The sequence below is a fragment of the Sinocyclocheilus grahami genome, unplaced genomic scaffold, assembly GCF_001515645.1.
Source record: "Sinocyclocheilus grahami isolate Dianchi unplaced genomic scaffold, SAMN03320097.WGS_v1.1 scaffold302.1, whole genome shotgun sequence".
NCBI lineage: Eukaryota > Metazoa > Chordata > Actinopteri > Cypriniformes > Cyprinidae > Sinocyclocheilus > Sinocyclocheilus grahami.
In genome coordinates, this window is record NW_015505481.1 from 325,828 (window position 1) to 351,377 (window position 25,550).

A 25,550-nucleotide genomic window follows, 5' to 3' on the forward strand; every position below is an offset into this window, starting at 1 on the left:
GCAGGTGCGTGATGTGATATGATATGACCATGTGAATCCTCATGTTCTGTTGTTTGCTGCTTTTTGCGCATGTATAATTAATTCCCGGGAAACAAATGTTAGTATTTTTAACTGTTCACAGACACTTATCTTTTCTAATTTAATTCAATTCTAATTTAAAATAATCTTGTCAGTTAACGGTTAATAATCGGTTAACGAGCGTCGGTTGTCGGTTAGAAAAAATTACCCAAATGAACATCCCTAACCTAAAATTTACATACCAACATTTAACTGCATTAAAAGAGCACAAAAAATCCAGGCGATCTTTTTTTTTTTACCTTTTACATGGGAAACACTCATTAAGCAGCAAACCTCAGTGGGCGGCTGCCGCCCTGTTTTCCAGAGCTGTTGGGAATGTAGAGTCATGGTGAGGAGGCCGTTAGAGAAAACAGAGTCAGACGCAGTCAAAGGCCTGTTTGTCACCATGCGTCCAGCAATGCAGCATGCTTCATGCAGATGAGAAACCACCTCGCTTCCGCACCACACAGCAGCTCTTTTGTTCTCTCCAGCACCGAGAGCCTGAGGAGGACACGTGTGAACAAGGATTCGAAGATGATTTAGTAAAAAACTGCTCCATCTAGTCTGCTTTTCATTTCAAACTGTCTCCCTTAGCCCGGACTGGAGATCTATTTTAGGCCAGTGGTTCTCAACTGATACATTGTGACCAGAAATGGCAGGCTGGTTCTGTATGGGTTATGAAAATAAAATAAAATAAAAAAACATTTCAATTCCCACTGTTAAATCTAGGTCCTGAAGCAAAACCAGTTTAAAACCACTGGTCTAAGCCAAGGCAAAAACTACTGACTAAGTGACCTCAGCATCAACCCTTTCTGTGGGAGAAAAAAAACAAAGTGAAGCTTCAAATCGAAGAGTTAATATAGAACTGCTGACCGAAAAGAAAACATCCACAGATACACATACACAGAGATTCAGCATGTAACAAAACTATATAAACTCCTACTGTTTGTGTGAAACGAGGGAAAGGCGACCAAAGAAAAATAAACTCTAGCTATTAGCATTTCAAAGCCGCCACAGTAAAGTTCATTTCAAATTAAGCGTGCAGGCGCCTCATGGGGCAGTGTGTGTGTGTCATGGTCCTGAGGGACGCACACGTGGGGGGAGTTAAACGAATGTCAAAATTTTAATTTCTACCACAACAAATCTACTTCAGTGGTTACTCATGATTTTTGTGACTTACAAAAGACAGACCTCACAGAGACTCCCTCTGTACCAAAATGCACCTATTCTTTTTTTTTTTTTTTTTTTTTTTAAGAATTTTTCTTTTATTTTCTATTCTTTTATTTCCTTAAACAAACATGAAACAGAGTTCTGGAAACATTTTCAGTTCTGAACAAAGACATTTATTGTATTGTGATGTTACACGCCTGTCTTCAGTGGTCCTCAACCAGGGGGCTGGGACCCACTTGGGGGCCTACGCAAATTTCCACTGCCCGGCAGTGTTAATAACCAACGCTACAACACAAACAGACGTGTTTGAATGAAGAAGAATGAGGCTGAATGATTGCACAGCATCATAATGTACAGTAATACTGTAATAGAAGTGAAATGAAAAAGCTACTTGCATTTAAGTAGTTCAGAGTGGCCATAGACCACAGTGAATCATATATTACAGAGCTCTGATCTCAAAAACGTGTTTGTCAAACTGTAATATCTTCACCTGATGGAAAAAGGTTAAGACTCATGTAGAACAGTGACTCCTACTGGTCCTCAAAGCAGCTGCAGATGTAGAGAGCAAAAAAGAGAACGTGAGCAAGCGAGAGGCCCTTTGATAACATATAGCTCACAACTCTAATAGGAATTCAACCTGAAATGACTCATGAGCAGAAATGTAACCACATACAATAGCCATCAAAAGAACATCTTGCATTAATTACTTCCTCTCACAGCCAAGTGGTTCTTGATCGCCACTCTCTCTTTCACTTATTCTTTAATATCTGGATCCAGGCTAAGCCTAAAGTTGGTCTAAATGAACCTGATGTGGATGTAGCTGGAAAATATTGTATAATATATTTTCAGAGAGACGCAAAAAGTTATCACAAAAGGGGACTATTCACAGGAATAGTTCTGGACTGAGTAATAACTACCGAGCAAAGCCAACTCAGACATCCAACACTGTGTGTGTGTGACTAGTGGAAAGTTTGCTGATGTGGTGAAGCCTCAAAATGAGATCAATACGAACGCTTCAAGAATCCGAACATATAAGTAACTTTTCATTTTCAATCTACTCGTCTCTGGCCAAATAGCAGAAGAGACGTAGGGTTGTGACGGTGAGGAAATTTTCCCACCGGTTAATCGACGTGTGACAACACCGGTAATACCGGTATCACCGCGGGGCCGGGGATGTTCCCTCTTTTCATCGCTTTCATTAACTTTTAAATAGCTTATAAAAGCGGCGTGCGCATTTTACTTTCACTTTCAAATAGTGGCAATTCAGAGTAAAGCAATTGTTAATTTTTAGTTCGTTTGAATTTTTCCCTCTTTTCCTCGCTTTCCTTCGCTTTTAAATAGCTTAAAAGGGCCGTGTGCATTTTACGAATTAGCGGCAGTTAGGCGTCAATTGCTTGACTGCAACAAAATACAACGTCAAACTCACTTTAGCATATATATAAAACATAGAACTTTTAACAAAACAAATAAAAATACACCATGCTATAGGGCAGTGCCTAATATAAAATAAATAACTTACATAAAGTTTAAATGTACAAAACTGGAAACAAGTAAACATGAATAATATATAACCAAATACATAAGAAACGTAGAACGTTTATTAGCAAAACGAGTAAGAAAGCTTGGAGACACACAGAGGCCTGAAAGCACAGATGTGGTCAGATACTGTGATCGCTTGACAAACCATGACATTAGCCGCTGCATCAATGAGCAGTGCTAACCTCCAGATCACCCTTTCTTGCTCTCTTTTGTTTCTCAGTCTCCTCTGTAACTTCTCACACAAGAAAAAAGAAACAACAAAAAAGGCTGGAAACTTCTAGATCATCCCATCGCTGACATTCGCAGGGCTCTCTGAGGAGAATGCATGTGCCAAACACAGTAAAATTAAGAGCGCTCCTAGCATTCCACTCCTCTCAGGAACTCACTCCTTCAGCCCCTCTAGAAAAATTGCATGGTCATACTTAATGAAGAAGCAAATGATGGTCTGCAATAAACAAATTTTCCAAAAACAAAGGTGATGCATGCAATTTTCCGGAGTTAAAATACTTCCTATCGCAGTTTAATATGCACAGACAGCTTTAACTAAACTATTCATAGGTTGAATCTCACACGGTGGTGCTATCAAAACATTGATCTATAAGAATCCAGACCCTACTGGTGTGAGTTTGAGGAAGGACAATGGTGACCAATGGCAGACACAGAGAAGTTCAGAATACCTGTTTGAAAGTGAAAACAAAGTTAAAATACTTCCTATCCTATCGCAGTTTAATATGCACAGACAGCTTTAACTAAACTATTCATAGGTTGAATCTCACACGGTGGTGCTATCAAAACATTGCTCTATAAGAATCCAGACCCTACTGGTGTGAGTTTGAGGAAGGACAATGGTGACCAATGGCAGACACAGAGAAGTTCAGAATACCTGTTTGAAAGTGAAAACAATGGATCAATGGAAAAACACATCTGTGGTGGCATTGCCACAAAATTCTGTTACATTGCTGCTTGCACACTTTGCGACACTTTAAAAGTGAAATGTTCAGTTCATTTGAAACAAATGGACATGAATCTGGCAAAGTTTTATTACATTGGTTGTTGTACAAATAAAATAAGTAGGGAAATAAAATGTTCTGTTTACGTTTGAAAATAACGTACGGCCTACACTAAACCTAGCATTAACAAATGCAAACATGAGTAAACCTTTAGTATACTTCTACGATGTGCTGAGCTCTTTTATTGTGACTCGTACAATGCTGTACCAGGTAAGAAACCGAGCAAGTTTATTATGTTAGAAATGCCATACATATGGAGCTGGTTATGCTATACAAATGTTAAAATGTGAGTTTACAAATCATGCACAATAGTCAAAGTGTTTTAAAGTGCCCCTATTATGGGTTATGAAAGGTTCATATTTTGGTTTTAGGAGTCCCCAACAACAGGATTTGAAAATAACGTACGGCCTACACTAAACCTAGCATTAACAAATGCAAACATGAGTAAACCTTTAGTATACTTCTACGATGTGCTGAGCTCTTTTATTGTGACTCGTACAATGCTGTACCAGGTGAGAAACCGAGCAAGTTTATTATGTTAGAAATACCATACATATGGAGCTGGTTATGCTATACAAATGTTAAAATGTGAGTTTACAAATCATGCACAATAGTCAAAGTGTTTTAAAGTGCCCCTATTATGGGTTATGAAAGGTTCATATTTTGGTTTTAGGAGTCCCCAACAACAGGTTGACATGCATGCAAGGTCAAAAAACAACATTTATTTTTACCTTATTTGCTCAATGACTCCCAAACGATTCACACAACAATTCATTTTTCCAAACCCCTTCTTTGTGTGACGTTAAACTGCGGTTATTGGTCCGATTGGTCGATTTCATTTCCATTTCATCTTGCCTGTAATGCCTGATAAAGCAGCTTTGTGAGCACAGAGCTGCTTTGTGTACAGCGTTACCGGGGAAACAGATATTTTTACCACTCCAAAAGCTGCATCTAGTGGCAAAGAATGAATTTGCATTTTCATTCAGACCAACTAGAAAATCAAGTTTTCCCAGGTGTGTGCGTGCAACAAGTGGGCGGGCAATATGCTAAAGTTTCATGTTGACGTCAACATGAAACGGCTTGGGATTAGTTTTAAAAACAACTCGTTTAAATGAATCATAGTCGACTCTTTTGAGAGACAATAACTTTATACACGGTGCACTTTCAGATTTAAATCTTTGCAGGATGTTACACACTGCACGAAAGGTCATTTTCAAAAATCCATAATAGGGGCACTTTAAGGTTATAACATAGTATTGTGCAGCAAACCACACAAAAATAAGCTTTTATTAATTGATAATCTGCTCATAATGTGTGAAAAGGAAGAAAAGAAATAAAAGTTGTAGACCTTTTGCTGCCTCTAGTGTTCATTTCAGCTCATAACTGGTATGTTTTTAGAGTAGGAAAAGGCACACATTTCCAGTAATCCTAGGTTGTTATTTTTGCTATTTTGTCGGTATGGAAAAAACTGACTCGATTATGTCAATTTTGAATCTCAGTTATACAGTATCTGTCCAAGGATTTAGGATGTGTATGTCCTAAATCAGAGCACATAGAAAATAGGATGTCACAGTCTTCCAAGGTTAATATTGTCCACAACCCTCAGCGTATGCAAGAGTTTTGGCTTGTGACGGTTCTTTGATACGGCATCAAGACACAATTTAATGGTACTATATTTCCCGACAGCCGTGTACTGGCTTAGTACATACTTCATCTTCATCATACATCATTTGTGAGTTATGTACTTCCCATAAGTAAACAAGTTTCTGTCCAAGGCAAAAAAACAAAAAAATCATTTAGGATAAACTGCCATTTAAAATCAAGAGCCAAAGAAAATGACCACAAAACTCAATTAGGATCTTACTCATCCTCAAATTATGGTCTTGTCTTTGGATTAAAATCTCATTTAACAGACCTTAAAGGTTCACAGTCATGAAACGGCTTGGGATTAGTTTTAAAAACAACTCGTTTAAATGAATCATAGTCGACTCTTTTGAGAGACAATAACTTTATACACGGTGCACTTTCAGATTTAAATCTTTGCAGGATGTTACACACTGCACGAAAGGTCATTTTCAAAAATCCATAATAGGGGCACTTTAAGGTTATAACATAGTATTGTGCAGCAAACCACACAAAAATAAGCTTTTATTAATTGATAATCTGCTCATAATGTGTGAAAAGGAAGAAAAGAAATAAAAGTTGTAGACCTTTTGCTGCCTCTAGTGTTCATTTCAGCTCATAACTGGTATGTTTTTAGAGTAGGAAAAGGCACACATTTCCAGTAATCCTAGGTTGTTATTTTTGCTATTTTGTCGGTATGGAAAAAACTGACTCGATTATGTCAATTTTGAATCTCAGTTATACAGTATCTGTCCAAGGATTTAGGATGTGTATGTCCTAAATCAGAGCACATAGAAAATAGGATGTCACAGTCTTCCAAGGTTAATATTGTCCACAACCCTCAGCGTATGCAAGAGTTTTGGCTTGTGACGGTTCTTTGATACGGCATCAAGACACAATTTAATGGTACTATATTTCCCGACAGCCGTGTACTGGCTTAGTACATACTTCATCTTCATCATACATCATTTGTGAGTTATGTACTTCCCATAAGTAAACAAGTTTCTGTCCAAGGCAAAAAAACAAAAAAATCATTTAGGATAAACTGCCATTTAAAATCAAGAGCCAAAGAAAATGACCACAAAACTCAATTAGGATCTTACTCATCCTCAAATTATGGTCTTGTCTTTGGATTAAAATCTCATTTAACAGACCTTAAAGGTTCACAGTCAGAGTTTTCTGCCACAGTAAGCAGGTCTCTACTAAGATGTGTCAGCTGATTTGTGGATAGAGGTCAGTTCCACAGAAGAAAGAAAGTCATACAGATTTGGAATGACATGTGGATGAGTAAATGATGACAGAATATTCAATTTTGGGTGAACAATCCCTTTATATCTTTAAACCCTTCACACTATTAGCATGCCATTTTAAGTGCTTTGGTCTTATAAGACACAGGATATGCCCAGACTACTTCCTGAAGTTAGGGTGGAGGTCACTCTTAAGTATAAAAGGAGGTAAATGTGTCTGAACAATGTCTGAATCATTAAAGCACCTCTTAAGAAGCAGGAAGGTCTTTTTGCGTCACTTTAACAGCTGTCTCAATTCATCTCAGCCTCTGCGCAGCATGACAGTGATGACCTACCTTTTCTTGCCTATGTTTGTGTTTGCATCATTTTCAATATAGTTGTAATTGTCACATTATCTAAAAAGTGTGTATTGTTTTTCAAGTATGTTTAATTTATTTTATTATTTAGCTAACAAAATGTTTTTTCAAAAATGCCATTTCCACAACATGCGCAATACATAATTTCATTACGCAATTTGTCGGAAAAGTTAATGACATTTTAGAAAAAGGCCAAAAAATTAAGAGTTGGGCATTTTTAGTGTACAAAAACTACTGAGAGTGTGGGAAAAAAAAGTCCAAATCCACACACATATGAAATAAACAGACATTAAAACGCTCAGTGATTCTCCTGGTAATAAAAGTGCAAGATCCAGACAGCCTAAATCTACACCATAAACAATAATTCTTAATGCCGCAACATCTCTCGCAATATGCAAATCCAATTTCCAAATGCTTGCTGATGGTCCTGTATCAGCAGAACAAATGTAAGAGGTCTGTCCGGCTGGCTGGGGTCTAATCAGAGGTCACACCTCATTTAAGAGAAAACTGGCATGACAAGAGTCGGTCCCTGCGGGGATATAAATTTTCATTAGCCTCAAGGTTGAGGGAGAAGGAAAAATTCACACACAATGACTTCAGTGAAGGTCTTCCAACCAAATTCTCAATGACTAGTCAAAAAGGCATGCTCTCTCTGACTAATACATGAAAACTCTCTGAAAAACACAAATGCTATAATAATAGAGAGAGAGAGAAAAAAAAGAGATACATCCAATAACCCCACTTTAAGTTATAGAATAAACTGACCTCACAGTGCACTACTCCCACGGCAGAATATTCACTACAAATCAAACTTTTCTACTAGACACACTTTTAAGAAAGATGATCCACTTTAAGATGGAAAAAGTTTTTGGAAAATGAATCATTGCACATAAAATCAAAATGGTCAATGACGAAACTTTCAATGGCAAAAAAAAAGCTTTTGTGACAGAACTCTTTCCTTTTGGGGAGATCTGAATCTGAAGGAATATTCCCACAAACATTCACAGGGGGCATTCATACAACAGGATGGCAGAAACAGACGAACGGTCACCTGGTAAGTGTGTCATTCTGTTCAGTTCATTGTGAAAGCTCAACTCCCTCTCATCCCTACGGGTCACAACCAAGTCATCCAGCAGTCACCATTAAAGCAATAAATGCTCTTCATGAGTAACACAGACATAAACCACAAACTAGTGAGTAAGCACTTTTCATCATCTGTTAAAGGTCACATAAGAAACAACAAAGCCTTTTTCCCAAACTCATGAAGAGTGTGACCTGGAATAACAATTGTAATATCAGATGTATTAGTATATACTAAACCAAGACAACACACAGCCATAGACAACTGATGGAATGAAATTAAACTATTTATTTGAAATAAATATCTTTAAGTTATCAGCATCTTCTATCCCTTTTAAATACTTTTGTGCATCTTTGATGAAGACACGTATTCAAGGTAAATTACAGAAGCTATAAATGTCAAATTCTGTGATTTAAAAAAAAATGCATTATGTCATACAATTCACATCACACGTCCTGAACAGCAACACATGCTTTAAATTATTAGTACTGGAGTATTTTTTCTAGTTTAAAGTAAAAAAAGCCCTACTCCGGTCAGTTCATTTTCACTCTTTTTTTCCCCTCATCTAGACACTTTACAGAGACTTTGTTCTGCCTGGCACTTAGTGCTTTATCTCTCTCTTCTCTGCTTCTCCTTATCTGGGCTTTGTTAGTAGGGCTCTGCTCGCTGCATCCACACTGGGGCTTGTGCAGGAACAGTAATTAAACCCAAATGTGCCGCAGGCTTCCTGGATCACATCCTGAAAAGGTTTTCCATCTCTTTTAGAGATTCTGTCTTATTTCATTCTCAAGAAAAGTAAAAATCCTTTAGGACCAAAGGAGGACAACACTCACAAAAACAGAAAATAGAGAAAAACATTGTGTCTAAAGCATGCACTTGCTTTTCAATGCAGTGAATTAAGTTCTTCAATTCTAGGCAAACACATTAGATGACAAACCATTCATGTTTGCTACACTGTTTGCCACGCTGTCTTCTGTATACAGTGTAAAAGCTGAAATTGAAACGGTGTCTATTTTTATGCAGCATGTTTTATGAACTCCAGATCTGGACAGACACACCCACCAGCTGAACTCATGTGTCGCAAACCAACAAGCCGCTAGGCTGTAAGGCCTTGTTCTCACAATCCCACTCGTAACACTTGTGCCAGATGTAGGCCTGTCACAATAATCAATATATCGACTTATCGCGCAATATATGTACATGACCTCAATAATTTTTGGTGACGCAATATATCGCCCATTATATTTACTTAAAAATTCATGTCACCATGTTTTGTACATTCCACTTGTGCCGGTGTCTTTTGCAGCTTCTCGTACATAATGTGGTGTAGTTGGTGCTAGTTCAAAAGTTTCATCCGCAGATATGGCCTTGTTTAGGGATCTGTGCCTTTGTGCATGCGGACATCTGACTGCTAAGTAGTGATTGTGTTTTTCAGCAATAGTGTGCACCCTTCATTTACAGAGAAAAGAAGGACAGGGAAAAATCTGTAGATGGAAAAATCTCCATACAAGTTCTTTGTGCATTTTTCTTTTTTTTTCTACTTTGCACTTTTTGTTAGAAAATGTTTATTTACTATTTATTCAGGTTTTTTAAGGTATCTAATATTTTGATACTTAATTTCCATGATCTAAATATTCTTAAAAATTAAAAGTTTGTTGTCATTTGGAAGTGTGTTGGCCTTCTTGCATTATTATGCTGTTACATTATGATTATATATTCAGTGGCATAAAATGGTCTTTAAAATGACAATAATATCGCTTATCACAATTATTTCTGGGGCAATATATCGCACAGCAAAAAGTTGTTATCGTGACAGGCCTAGCCAGAGGGGAGAGAAAAGTCATCAGAGACTTATATCTTTCATATGCAAATGTGGAATCTGATGGGGGACACCTTGAAACAATGACACCAATAAGAAACAGATGCTTAGTAATGGAAGCGCTTGATAACAAATAGAAAACATAAGCACCAGAAACAGCAAGTCTTCACATTGGGTGAAGGTATAGTTCCCCCAAAAATGAAATCTGTCATCATTTACTCACCCACATCTTTTGACTTTCATTTGTCTTCGAAAAACTACCAAGAGATTTGTTCCTTCATTTAAAGGCCATGCAACCAAAACATTGATGCATTAAAACTAAAAGGTCAATCATGCTTGTTTGATGCATGAACCAGCGAGTTTTAAGGATGAGCTTCCAATGATGAATGTTTAGCCTATATGTGAATAAATAAGTCTACATTAAATCTATCCATCATGTAAAGTGATTAAAGAGAAGACTTGGATTAAGCCACAGTTTCAAAGATGAATAAAAGTCTTGAGACTGGAATGGCATGAAGGTGAGTAAATGATGACATTTCTTTTTGGGTGAACGCTCCTTATAATCTTGGGAGTAATGTACTGTAGAAAGCTAATGAGAGAGAGAGCTAGAGAGCAGAAGGCGGAGAAAATCTATTGTGTCCATGTCCAAGATTTACATAAATGTTTCTTTATTTGGTGCTTTAAAGCTTCACTGTTCTTCTCAGATTGGCTCAATGCACAGTTTTTAGTCATGACTTTGGAATACGGTTTCTGAGCCAGTGTTACACTCAGAACTAATACGGTCACAAAAAAACAGGCCTTTTCAGTACGAGTGTAAGAATAGCCATTGCTTGGGCTACATTCAACCTTAAAACAGCAACTTCAAATTTTGATCTCATAAACAGCCTGACACCCTGTCTATCGGAGTGGGGAGAGAGTAGATGGGGTTATATGGAAAAATCTCACGGAGAAATCTCAGTGTTGATCCAGTGCTAAAACAATGCATCAGATCTGTTGACCTCACTCAATGATACAGCTCCAACATTCTTTCCTATGAGGAGGTTCTGCTTTTCTCATTACCTTATGCTGGATTCTGTGTGATTTGATCACTACTCAACCTGGAGTGAGCTTAGGAAGAAGATGTTCTCATGGGCCCCTGCTTCTCAAAGCACATAGCTTCAGCGAACCTCGATTTCAAAAGAAATTACTGTGTATAAAGTGGGGTTCAAAGGTCTTCGTTGACAATGGAAAAATCTGTCATTTTAAATCTAGCTTGAACCTGGAAATAGACATGTACGATATGTATTGTCTACAATAATATCATAATTGTTGTTTTGATGACGTGCGAGATGACATCGTTCATCACTTATGAAAAACTTTTTATTAGTTTATGCTTTCACTGTCTGATTTAGCATATTAGAATGCCACCAAAAATAGTTCCAAACAAAGCCAGAGCAGAACCATTATGCATCTCTGAGCAAAACAAAAACAAACAACAACAAAAGACTGTTTGAGTGAATGATTCAACGACTGGCTCGATAAGACAGGGACTTGCCGCCACCTGCAAGTGTATTTCAAAATAATCATATATCATTTATATATTATTTCATAAGCTATGACTATAACTTTCATTAAACTTTAAAAAATTTATCAAACAGTCTGTCAAGGTTATTTTATAAGGTTAGAAAAAAATGACTAGCCTATACAAAGTTAATGCCCCTAAAGTAAGAAAATCTACCTAATATGACCCTCAATGAACATATTCATTTGTTTGTTTGTTTGTGTTTAATGCCATGCCAGCTTCTATGGCTATTTTCATGGAGAACAATTTTATAACAGAATTATATTAGGTTTTTTACTTTTACTTTTTTTTTAGGCATTTATTTTCGCTAAAAACTCTAAAACTGTATCTGGCTTAGCTGCTAAAAAATCTCTTCAAAAGGGTTAACTGAATTAAAGTTCTCACAGGATAAAAACCAGCACAATCTAATAAAACATGCTTCAGAGAAGGGCTTTTGAAAATATTCATTTCTGTCACAACTTTGAACTGACCACAGCACAGAAGAATATGAAAAGCTGTCGAGGCCTAAACCAGCCAGGATATCAGTACAAAAACACGCTTGGCTAAATGCTGTCTAATTATCGTTATCAATAAAATCCCCCAAAAATGTCAATATCACACACCCCTATCTGGAAATAAAGAGGTTTTATGATTTTTGAAAATTGTCAAAATTAAAATGAAACTTATAAAACTCTGCTTAAAATTCTGCTCTAAATTAAAGAACAAAATCATGTGAACTCCTTTGTTTTCTGTTTGTACACACAGATAATCTATAGAAAGTAGTGCTAAAAATTCCCTTTTTTTACTCAAATTGCTATGCTGATAACATAATTTGCAATCAAGAACTGTATTTAACTAGAAAAATTGGTGAAAATAGTCACACTTTTTCTCAGGTTTATAAACCCTACTGAATATAAAACATCAGCAGACACTCCAAATGCACGTCACAGTGTAAATATCAGATCCAGATCATGCAGGCATCTAGCCAGACAGCAATTTAGCAATGAAAGAGCACATGTGACTTACTCTCTAGTGGCCTTGGGGGGGCTTCATGTACTGATGGAGGGGTTTTGTATTCATTGAAGGTAGGAGTGATGCTGGCTGCGGAGGTGAAGCTGTTCTCTGACTCCCTTGCAGGAGACGGTGTGTCCAGCTGTCTGTTAATGTGCATCTCAGCCCGTCTAGTCGGAGCTGAGATCTCAAGAGGGCTGGGAGGCTCTGCTCGCCTCTGGGACAGCTCAGGGATCCGGGAAGAGGATATTGGTGGGTCGGCTCTCCTAGGGGGTGTTGGAGGTTCCTGGGGTCTGCTGTGGTTACCCTCAGCCCTTCTGTGAAGAGACCCATCTGTGGCTTTACTCTGGAGCGAGACCTCAGGTCTCTTTAAGCCGAAGCGGGCGATACCAGGACTGGGTGAGCTGTCCACCTGCTTGGAGGAGATGTCGATGGAGATCTCTGTCCTGCGCGACACAGTCTCTGGGACGCGGCCCCCCGATAACTCCACGCGCCTCAGGTTGGACTTTGGAGAGCACTGGTTGGAGGAGGAATCTGAAGCGTGCCTCGAGGTGGACTCGGAGTTGAGCGATCTCATGTCATGGAAACGGCTGCTCGTAGAAGAGGTGGAGGAGCGCAGAGGATTGGTTGTTCTACGGGAAAGAGGGGACGGGTTTGTGGATGTATCCTCCTCCACTTCAAATGACCTCTTAAGTGCTGTAAACAAATATAAATAAAAACACGTGCATAAAAATCAGGCAACTTTCAAAGCTTTAAACAGGCATACTTCTAGAAATGGATACCTACATACATTAATTAATACTTAAACGTAACTACAAAGACTTAGTTTCGTTAGAATTTGCTAACTGAACCTAAAACAAACCAATTTTATAACAGAAAATGATTTCCAAAATTAGGCCACCTAAGCGTGCAAGAACAATAGGAGTTAAATAATTAAACAAATATAAGCCTTTATACATATAAAATAAGACAGACTGATAGAATCAACAAAAGATTAACGGAATTTGTTTCAGTTTGAAGATGTTTAACCTTTTCTACCGGATTCAAAATGTTAATAACGTTCGCATGGTCTCTCCATAACGTGTAAAGACGCTACTAAAGTGTCTTTCGCGTCGGTGTGGATATAAACACATAAACAGTAGTTGTCTGTTTGAAATAAGAAGTTTTTGGTTTTATATATTTTTTGAAATACCTGATTTCACGCGTTTCAAATGTTTAGTAAACATAGCTGCAGCTTGAGAGCTCTCACGCTTGAACACCGCCATCACCTCTCCTGACTCAAGCGCAATGGGATTTAGACGTGTCCGGTTCGTTCATTTGAGTCGAATCTTTTTAATGAATCGGTTGAAATGGTTCACAAACTATTGTTTCATTATTGAATCGGTCCGAACGGGAGCAAAAACTTCACCGATTCATTAAACCGGAACTGTCTCTTTTGAACATGACTGACTGCAGTGATGGTGCTTTAGTTCGTGTGCTGGCTCATCAAACCGAGAACGGCCTCTTTCTAACGTGTTGAACTGAACAAAGAACGAGCTGAAAGAGATTTGGACTGAACTGGAACTATTTGACTGATTGAAGTAAGTTACTTTAAACTAATAACTTTTAGCATTTTTGTCCTGAGCCCTGGTTAATTTCTGACCCTAGTACAGTGAGAGATAAATTGCTGGCACTGCATCAAGACAAAAAAAGTTTTCACCCATAGCTAGGAGTGCAAACATTGATGAGGTTCTGAAACTGGAGCTGGACAGCCTTAAGATTAGATTTTTCAATTAGCCTATCTGCAATGTGGCGCTTGACAGAAAGAGACACACAATGGCATGCTTGGTCGCTCAGGACATTTGTCTATACTAATCCCCAGGAAATTTCTAGACACTTGAGTCATGCACAGACACCGCAGTCATATTAATGGCCAACAGCAGCACTACGCCTTTAAGTTCTGAGCAGGTGGTTGCTATTCCATCCAGTTGGTCTGTCCAAACATTAAACCACATATCCCTCTCTCTCCTTTGTAGAACGGCATGGCCCCTTGGCACTGCTGTTTGTTAAAAACATCCCATCAGTTTTTAATCTATAGTGCTGGCAAAATATTGGACGTGTGTAAGTTAAGTATTTTCCAAGTGGCTTGGAAGCTCAGAGACTATTTCACTGAAACAGCAGTTTGGCCAAGTAAGATTTGGCATAGGTGCCCATGGCACATTAGCAAAATAAACAGTATAATCTACTTACTGGAACCTTTTGTTGGCATCTCTCTGAAACTACCCTGAAATCATATTTTAGCAAATTTTCTTTCTGTGGAGCCAATAAATGCTGGATGGATGCAAAGGGCCTTTGCAAATCTTGCCTTTTCGTCATACAAACTTCAAGGCATCCAGTTCACAGCTGGATCTTAGTTCAGTGTGGAAGAGGATCAGTGTTTGAAGTTCTATTGGCAGAAATAAACATGAGAAATAAATGATTGCTGCGATCAGATATGCATCCAGCTGTGGGTCAAAACAGGAAAATTAAGAGTCTGTAGGCTAAAGGTGACTATTTCTATTCTTAAGCTAATTAAAACGTTTCATGTTCATGAAATAAAACAATATATAAATGAAATACTTAAAATTAAGCTTGAAAAAGATAAATTAAAATGATAAATGTTGCCTTGACAATTAACTGAAATACTAAAAATACTAAAATAAATGAATACTAAATAGAAATATTTAAAATAAAATGACAAAAATACTAGAACGTTAGCTATAATTTAATTAAAATGAAAACTGAAAATATATCAATAAACACTCAAAATATTAATAAATACTACAACAGTATGTAAAAACACACACAAAAAAACACTAAAATAGGGGATAACACTAAAAAAGGGATAGTTCACCCAAAAATATAACACACACACAAAAAGATAATTTGAAAAAACATCTCTGTGTTTTGAAGGTTTATTATTATTATTATTATAATTCTGTACAATGACAGGGGGACCAATATTGTTTTGGACCCTGCTGGATTTCATTTATGGACAGATGCTTCAAAATATCTGTTATTGAACTATTCATTTAAGAGCAGGTGGTAATTCAGATTTTTAAGTAGGGCAGGTCCAGTGTTTCTCAGGACGTCCACTGTCTCATATAAGCTAGGTGTCCATTATGTACCTCTACGTTTTACGTCATGCTATTCATTGACATGCTTATCATAACACAGCACACATGGATCCATTTTCTTCCAACACACAGGAAAACTGACCTCCGTTCAGCAGGAAAGGATGGAAGCCGATGGTCCTGTTTTACAGTACCCTTGCATTTGGATAAGGAAAAGAGGCCTGCCAGGCATTTGTTTCATTTTTGAGTGGTTGAGTGATGTTTTTTTTCCTTACACCACTGGTGTTATGATTGGACATGTGATACTCTCAATTCAGGCTTAGAACATACATTTATTTTGAACTGCTTTGCTTTTTCTCATGAGCCAGAGGAGAGAATCACCATTTTTCTCATGAGTCATCTTCAGAGGGGGCTTTCTTTTAAGCTGCGCCCTGATGATATAATTTCCTGTCATTTCAAAGTGTGGCTGGATTCAAATGGAATCCTGCATGCACTGAATAACTGCGCATTATGCATTCTGTGATTACACCAGACATAATCAACAAAACACACACAAAATCCCTTGGGCAGGATTATGGCTCAACGGAAACTGATTGTGAATATGTGTTAAACAGGAAGAGACATTGTCTGTCTTGTTGCTTCAGTCCAGGCAATAATATACTTGGCACTGAATGCTATATAGAAGCATACACAGATGAATCATAATAGTTTGATGTACAACAGGATAAATCTCTCAGCATTTGTCCTCAAACAACCTTTTCATTCACAGACAGGAAGTCAATGATTACAGGCAGATTTTACTGTGTAGTCCAATCGCTCTGTGCTTTTGGACTCTATAAAGCACAGTATAAAAACCATACAGTGCACTACAGCCTAAACAAGCACCTCTTACATAAGAATCTTCATCTCAGTATGGTGCCGTGTGTATTTCTGACAGAGTGAGCTGGCTAGACACATTTGATGAGAGCTTCAATGGTGTCTGACTTCAAACCTCTGTCTGTCCGTGGTTTCAAAAACTATATCGAGCATCTAAAAGATCTAGATCATAAAATGCACTGAAATGAAATAAATTTAAGAAAAGGCCTATATAATTGAACTACATTTGATTGACACGGAAGACAAGAATTTGTTGAATAAAGTCATTATTTTTGTTTTCTATGCACACAAGAAGTTTTCTCATAGCTTCATAAAATTACGGTTGAACCATTGATGTCACATGGACTATTTAACGATGTCCTTACAACCTTTCTGGGCCTTGAACATGGTAGTTGTGTTGCTGTCTATGGAGGGTCAAGAAAGCTCTCAGATTTCATAAAAAAATATCTTAATTTGTGTTCCGATGATGAACGAATGTCTTATGGGTTTGGAACTACATGAGGGTGAGTAATTAATGACAGAATTCTCATTTTTGGGTGAACTATCCCTTTAAGTAGCATTGTGTACTTATTATGCACCATTCTGTGCCATTTTGTAGTATGAATAGTGTGAGTGATGTGCTCACCCTGAAAATTCAAACTAGAAGTGCGCTTCAAATACCCAGATGATGCACTTATCCAAAAAATAATAACTGAAGGGGATGGGCTGTCAGACTCGGATGCTGGATGACAAAATAACTCAAAAATCATACACTTGATAGTACGCGACACAGTCTCTGGGACGCGGCCCCCCGATAACTCCACGCGCCTCAGGTTGGACTTTGGAGAGCACTGGTTGGAGGAGGAATCTGAAGCGTGCCTCGAGGTGGACTCGGAGTTGAGCGATCTCATGTCATGGAAACGGCTGCTCGTAGAAGAGGTGGAGGAGCGCAGAGGATTGGTTGTTCTACGGGAAAGAGGGGACGGGTTTGTGGATGTATCCTCCTCCACTTCAAATGACCTCTTAAGTGCTGTAAACAAATATAAATAAAAACACGTGCATAAAAATCAGGCAACTTTCAAAGCTTTAAACAGGCATACTTCTAGAAATGGATACCTACATACATTAATTAATACTTAAACGTAACTACAAAGACTTAGTTTCGTTAGAATTTGCTAACTGAACCTAAAACAAACCAATTTTATAACAGAAAATGATTTCCAAAATTAGGCCACCTAAGCGTGCAAGAACAATAGGAGTTAAATAATTAAACAAATATAAGCCTTTATACATATAAAATAAGACAGACTGATAGAATCAACAAAAGATTAACGGAATTTGTTTCAGTTTGAAGATGTTTAACCTTTTCTACCGGATTCAAAATGTTAATAACGTTCGCATGGTCTCTCCATAACGTGTAAAGACGCTACTAAAGTGTCTTTCGCGTCGGTGTGGATATAAACACATAAACAGTAGTTGTCTGTTTGAAATAAGAAGTTTTTGGTTTTATATATTTTTTGAAATACCTGATTTCACGCGTTTCAAATGTTTAGTAAACATAGCTGCAGCTTGAGAGCTCTCACGCTTGAACACCGCCATCACCTCTCCTGACTCAAGCGCAATGGGATTTAGACGTGTCCGGTTCGTTCATTTGAGTCGAATCTTTTTAATGAATCGGTTGAAATGGTTCACAAACTATTGTTTCATTATTGAATCGGTCCGAACGGGAGCAAAAACTTCACCGATTCATTAAACCGGAACTGTCTCTTTTGAACATGACTGACTGCAGTGATGGTGCTTTAGTTCGTGTGCTGGCTCATCAAACCGAGAACGGCCTCTTTCTAACGTGTTGAACTGAACAAAGAACGAGCTGAAAGAGATTTGGACTGAACTGGAACTATTTGACTGATTGAAGTAAGTTACTTTAAACTAATAACTTTTAGCATTTTTGTCCTGAGCCCTGGTTAATTTCTGACCCTAGTACAGTGAGAGATAAATTGCTGGCACTGCATCAAGACAAAAAAAGTTTTCACCCATAGCTAGGAGTGCAAACATTGATGAGGTTCTGAAACTGGAGCTGGACAGCCTTAAGATTAGATTTTTCAATTAGCCTATCTGCAATGTGGCGCTTGACAGAAAGAGACACACAATGGCATGCTTGGTCGCTCAGGACATTTGTCTATACTAATCCCCAGGAAATTTCTAGACACTTGAGTCATGCACAGACACCGCAGTCATATTAATGGCCAACAGCAGCACTACGCCTTTAAGTTCTGAGCAGGTGGTTGCTATTCCATCCAGTTGGTCTGTCCAAACATTAAACCACATATCCCTCTCTCTCCTTTGTAGAACGGCATGGCCCCTTGGCACTGCTGTTTGTTAAAAACATCCCATCAGTTTTTAATCTATAGTGCTGGCAAAATATTGGACGTGTGTAAGTTAAGTATTTTCCAAGTGGCTTGGAAGCTCAGAGACTATTTCACTGAAACAGCAGTTTGGCCAAGTAAGATTTGGCATAGGTGCCCATGGCACATTAGCAAAATAAACAGTATAATCTACTTACTGGAACCTTTTGTTGGCATCTCTCTGAAACTACCCTGAAATCATATTTTAGCAAATTTTCTTTCTGTGGAGCCAATAAATGCTGGATGGATGCAAAGGGCCTTTGCAAATCTTGCCTTTTCGTCATACAAACTTCAAGGCATCCAGTTCACAGCTGGATCTTAGTTCAGTGTGGAAGAGGATCAGTGTTTGAAGTTCTATTGGCAGAAATAAACATGAGAAATAAATGATTGCTGCGATCAGATATGCATCCAGCTGTGGGTCAAAACAGGAAAATTAAGAGTCTGTAGGCTAAAGGTGACTATTTCTATTCTTAAGCTAATTAAAACGTTTCATGTTCATGAAATAAAACAATATATAAATGAAATACTTAAAATTAAGCTTGAAAAAGATAAATTAAAATGATAAATGTTGCCTTGACAATTAACTGAAATACTAAAAATACTAAAATAAATGAATACTAAATAGAAATATTTAAAATAAAATGACAAAAATACTAGAACGTTAGCTATAATTTAATTAAAATGAAAACTGAAAATATATCAATAAACACTCAAAATATTAATAAATACTACAACAGTATGTAAAAACACACACAAAAAAACACTAAAATAGGGGATAACACTAAAAAAGGGATAGTTCACCCAAAAATATAACACACACACAAAAAGATAATTTGAAAAAACATCTCTGTGTTTTGAAGGTTTATTATTATTATTATTATAATTCTGTACAATGACAGGGGGACCAATATTGTTTTGGACCCTGCTGGATTTCATTTATGGACAGATGCTTCAAAATATCTGTTATTGAACTATTCATTTAAGAGCAGGTGGTAATTCAGATTTTTAAGTAGGGCAGGTCCAGTGTTTCTCAGGACGTCCACTGTCTCATATAAGCTAGGTGTCCATTATGTACCTCTACGTTTTACGTCATGCTATTCATTGACATGCTTATCATAACACAGCACACATGGATCCATTTTCTTCCAACACACAGGAAAACTGACCTCCGTTCAGCAGGAAAGGATGGAAGCCGATGGTCCTGTTTTACAGTACCCTTGCATTTGGATAAGGAAAAGAGGCCTGCCAGGCATTTGTTTCATTTTTGAGTGGTTGAGTGATGTTTTTTTTCCTTACACCACTGGTGTTATGATTGGACATGTGATACTCTCAATTCAGGCTTAGAACATACATTTATTTTGAACTGCTTTGCTTTTTCTCATGAGCCAGAGGAGAGAATCACCATTTTTCTCATGAGTCATCTTCAGAGGGGGCTTTCTTTTAAGCTGCGCCCTGATGATATAATTTCCTGTCATTTCAAAGTGTGGCTGGATTCAAATGGAATCCTGCATGCACTGAATAACTGCGCATTATGCATTCTGTGATTACACCAGACATAATCAACAAAACACACACAAAATCCCTTGGGCAGGATTATGGCTCAACGGAAACTGATTGTGAATATGTGTTAAACAGGAAGAGACATTGTCTGTCTTGTTGCTTCAGTCCAGGCAATAATATACTTGGCACTGAATGCTATATAGAAGCATACACAGATGAATCATAATAGTTTGATGTACAACAGGATAAATCTCTCAGCATTTGTCCTCAAACAACCTTTTCATTCACAGACAGGAAGTCAATGATTACAGGCAGATTTTACTGTGTAGTCCAATCGCTCTGTGCTTTTGGACTCTATAAAGCACAGTATAAAAACCATACAGTGCACTACAGCCTAAACAAGCACCTCTTACATAAGAATCTTCATCTCAGTATGGTGCCGTGTGTATTTCTGACAGAGTGAGCTGGCTAGACACATTTGATGAGAGCTTCAATGGTGTCTGACTTCAAACCTCTGTCTGTCCGTGGTTTCAAAAACTATATCGAGCATCTAAAAGATCTAGATCATAAAATGCACTGAAATGAAATAAATTTAAGAAAAGGCCTATATAATTGAACTACATTTGATTGACACGGAAGACAAGAATTTGTTGAATAAAGTCATTATTTTTGTTTTCTATGCACACAAGAAGTTTTCTCATAGCTTCATAAAATTACGGTTGAACCATTGATGTCACATGGACTATTTAACGATGTCCTTACAACCTTTCTGGGCCTTGAACATGGTAGTTGTGTTGCTGTCTATGGAGGGTCAAGAAAGCTCTCAGATTTCATAAAAAAATATCTTAATTTGTGTTCCGATGATGAACGAATGTCTTATGGGTTTGGAACTACATGAGGGTGAGTAATTAATGACAGAATTCTCATTTTTGGGTGAACTATCCCTTTAAGTAGCATTGTGTACTTATTATGCACCATTCTGTGCCATTTTGTAGTATGAATAGTGTGAGTGATGTGCTCACCCTGAAAATTCAAACTAGAAGTGCGCTTCAAATACCCAGATGATGCACTTATCCAAAAAATAATAACTGAAGGGGATGGGCTGTCAGACTCGGATGCTGGATGACAAAATAACTCAAAAATCATACACTTGATAGTAGAGTACATATTTTATGTATAGTACGTCATTTGGGACACAACTTGCGTGTTCTAAGTGATGTTTACCTCATTGCTATGCAGTTGGTAAGAAGACGCTGCATATGAAATTGCATGCTGTTTGAGTAAGTATGACGTTTGAATTTGAACTTACTTCACGAACGTTAAAAAGTTTACTATGAATATGGATAGTATGAATGAAATTTGGATGTACTACATCCACCATGTTGATATGGTCATATGACCTACAGCATCAGATGTGTTGCCTCACTGCATTTATAAATTCTCCCCCATGTGTTCATCAAATGTGTATATAAAAATGTCACCGGAAGTAGTAGGTCATACTGTTTTCAAATATTATGAATACAGACATTCACATTCACATACTGTTTTTCGCACACTAGCCTATAAAAGTGTTCGATTTCGGATGCATTAGTTCTGTTCTGGGTTGTTGCAAGGTAGTTGTTTACTATAAGTCTCAGTCATTGTTAATCTAGTCCTCTCAGTGTAAATCTATGGGATATATTGTCCATTTTAATATTTTGTTTGTGTCTTGAGTTGTGCACCAAAGTATGAGCAATTTCGAAAGTGATGCTTCCCTGACCAAGCTCCACTAACTAAAATAAAAGTGGGTAGTTTGATAGCTATTTGGTCCAGAAATTATCATAACAGTTCAACTATAATCTCAGACAAGAGCAATCTGTCGTAATTATCACAGTCACATCTGCCCAGCCAGAAGATTCAGAGGTGTTTGAGGTATGTGCCGGCAAAAACAACAGGATACAAACAGAGAGTGTGATTATGCTGTAATGATATGTTTGGCCTTGCTGATCTGCGAGAGTTTGGGAGCTGTGTGACGGAGCCTCAGGCTGTGGTGGGAAATGGGCCGCACGAAAACACATAAGAGCCCTCTCTCTCTCTCTCTCCCACAGTACACACAGCTGCAGCTTTGAGTAAACACGTACAAACTCACACAGATGCATTTGCTCTCACACAACCCTGTGCTCATGCACACACACAACACATGCACATCTATGGAAGCAAATACGTGTGTTTGTTACGTATCCATGACTTCTCATCAATTAGTGTCCAGAACTAAACTACAGGTAGAGGTTTACCTCAATACGCAGTGGAGGCAAGTCCAATGCTGTGTTAGCAGAGGCAATGCAGGTGAGAAACAAATGTGTGTGTATATCTACTGTCAAATTCATCACGGCACAAAACAGTCATGTCCCACTCGCTTACAGTTTCGGTTTGCCTCAGGGTAACGGCTGATTAGCTTCAGGGCAGTTTGCTTATAACATGATGCTCTGGGTTCACTTTGTTTTGATTTGTGTGTAATTTCAGGTTATGAGTAATAGTGCAAAACTATGGATATGCAGCTAAAGTGGGACATACATTTGAGGTGCAATTGAAGTGTAACTAGTTGATTACCGAGTTGGAAAATACAGTTTAGGGGTTAGTTTCCCAAATGCATCGTTAGATAACTATGGTCACAAGTTCCTTTGAACTCTATTGGTAATGGAACTTGCGACCATAGTTGCTTTTGGAAAACGCACCCAAGGCTAGCAGCTGTATACTGGAATATGGTAGATGGTCTAAACTGGTCATAGCAGCAACAAATCCGCTACCAGCTGGTCATACCATCTTAACCCAAATATGAAAATCCTGACATTAATTACTCACCCTTACGTTGTTGTAAACCTGTTTGACCTGTTCTATATGTTCTGTGAAACATAGAAAGGTGTTTTAATAAATGTTTCAGTGTTTTTACTGTCCATACAATGGAAGTAAATGGACATCAGAACTGTTTGGTTATCAACATTTCTCAAAATATCTTCTTTTAGGTTCCACAGAAAAAAGTAAGTCAGACAGGTTTGGAATCACATGAGGGTAACTAAATTATGACACAATTTTCATTTTTAGGTGATTTTGTTTCTTTAAGACAGTAAAGCTTTTTTTAATAGAATGGTGACTGGTCAACCAGCTTATGACTAGTAAAGCCAGATACCAAAACTGGATTTCCTGACTGGATAATCAACTAGTCTACAAGTTGACTAGTTAATTCAACCCCAAATATAGTAGGTGCTGGTAAGTGTGCAGATCTCTTTTCAAGGCCATTTCTAAGAAAGGCAAAAAATAATCAGGACTTGGATTGAGACTTGGGAAAATGGTATGAAAATTCATGTGACACAACTGTTATCAGTGACCTCTCTTTCTCATGCACCTCTCTTTTATTTCTATTTTTATTAACTTTTCCTGTCTCTATTAATACCTCCCCTACCAGACTGTCACCCCTCCCATACACACCCACACATCTACTTGAAATGACTGTGCAATGTTTTTGAGACAGTAAGTGCATCATAACCAGTCTTAACCAGTCTCAGAGTTAAACCAACACTCATAACAGTCACACATTCACATGTACTACAGCTTAGCAGGGGTTAACTGGTCTGGCTTATTATGATAAGCTTGAGGACATTCATAAAGTTTCATAAATAAGAACTTACAGATGGCCATAAACTCCATGATCATGTGACTGCTCAACATAACACATGCACATAGCACATATGTTTCCAGGGAGTATATCAGTATGTTCACACTTCAAAAGTACAGTTATGAATTTCACAAGTTATGAGCTTCATATATTAAGCCCATTTCCTTGTGCGGAGGCCAGCACTGAATAAATGGAAGTCATTTATTGCTCCGTTCCCAACCACAATCCTTCTCTGAAAGTGTAAAACAGCATTAGGCTGTAAGTGATATGTTCGGTCATTGGCAGGACAGTGCTAGTGTCTCATTGGTTTTCTTTGGGAGCCGTTAACCTGATGAGAAAACTAGCATTGCTAACATAGCATATGCTGTGCACTGGTTTCCCACTAGGAATCTTAACTAGCAAGACATTTTTTTAGTCATCTAGGTTTATTAAAAAGTACATGCTGGTTGACGAGCATCACCAGCAATGTTTTGAAATTATGCTAGTTCTTCAGTTAGACCTGCTGGTAAATTCATACTGGTCTAAACAGGTTTTTTTCCAGCAATAAAATCTTCATGTGAAAGTTAGCCTAGAATTTGCTTGTTTATTTACTAGCCATTAACCAAAGCTAATGGACTTTGTGAATATACAGCTGTGTGACGCTTTTCCCACCCTGAGGTAACGTTGCACAGAACCACACTATAAAGTGCATACTTCTCTTTATAGTGTGGTCAGTCCTGCCTATAAGCTCTGCAAATAGCCACGCTTGATGATGACTTTAGAGACAACATTTAACTTTACATGCAACAACATGAAAGTGGTTTGGTCACAGTATAATGAGAGTGCTTTTCCCCTCCTGATGTCTGATTTGTTAGCAATGTAATGAGTCCAAGTCTGAAATAGTTGTCATGTGTCCATGAAATGACCAAAAAGGTGCCAATTTAGGTCATCCAGAGCACTCCAACAGAACCCATTTAGAGACACATAAATACTTGGCTGGTCTAGAACTGTTGTAGTCTGAAAACAAACACATAAACAAATGTGTTTCTATCTGTCTTGATTATCTAAGCACACTCACTCCAGTATTTACTTATGAATGACACTGAATGTGTCTGTATTGGTTTAGTCTCAGCCTGAGACCGCCCACAGATGGTTCACTGACAGCTTGCTGCATACTACTCAAAAAACTGGGGGGAAAAACGGTTGATTTGGCAAGCGTAGTAGCAAGTGCACATATATCCACAAGCAGAACTGCATATATAGTTGCTTTTAAAAAAAAAAAAACAAGACTGCTGCACCTTTATTTAAAGCTCCAGTCTGTAACTTTTTCTGGTTAAAAATTATCCGAAATCAGTATTTGAGCAAGTACATAACCAGCCAGTGTTCAAAACTATCGACTTACTTTAGCCCGATTCACAGCGGTTAGCTTATAATACATTTTTCTAATTTGAGTGGTACGGGTAGGTTTTCGTGGGAAATTCGAGCATGGCACTGCGTCATTACGTCACGTCTGTAAACATAAAGAATTTGTCCCGGCTACTAGGCTATCACATGTGAGGATCCTGCAGGTGGCCGATCGTTTATAGCCTTTTCTCACAGCAGCTAGAATAATTA

At 37.9% G+C, this 25,550-nt stretch overlaps 2 protein-coding genes across 2 annotated transcripts in view; both read right to left on the reverse strand.

Moving 5' to 3' along the window:
- LOC107601241 (neuronal-specific septin-3-like) overlaps positions 1-13,781 on the reverse strand; it is a 62,520-nt gene extending 48,739 nt beyond the window's left edge. Inside the window, exons 1-2 of the mRNA XM_016293341.1 lie at positions 13,646-13,781; positions 12,469-13,149 (exon numbers count right to left, since the gene is read on the reverse strand). Coding sequence (XP_016148827.1) covers positions 12,469-13,149; positions 13,646-13,718 — 754 coding nt within the window. The 5' untranslated portion in view covers positions 13,719-13,781. The remainder of the gene's footprint in view (positions 1-12,468; positions 13,150-13,645) is intronic.
- Positions 13,782-17,042: 3,261 nt separating this feature from the next.
- LOC107601218 (septin-9-like) overlaps positions 17,043-25,550 on the reverse strand; it is a 32,097-nt gene continuing 23,589 nt past the window's right edge. Inside the window, exons 3-4 of the mRNA XM_016293309.1 lie at positions 17,185-17,430; positions 17,043-17,047 (exon numbers count right to left, since the gene is read on the reverse strand). Of these exons, the coding sequence (XP_016148795.1) occupies positions 17,043-17,047; positions 17,185-17,430 (251 nt within the window). The remainder of the gene's footprint in view (positions 17,048-17,184; positions 17,431-25,550) is intronic.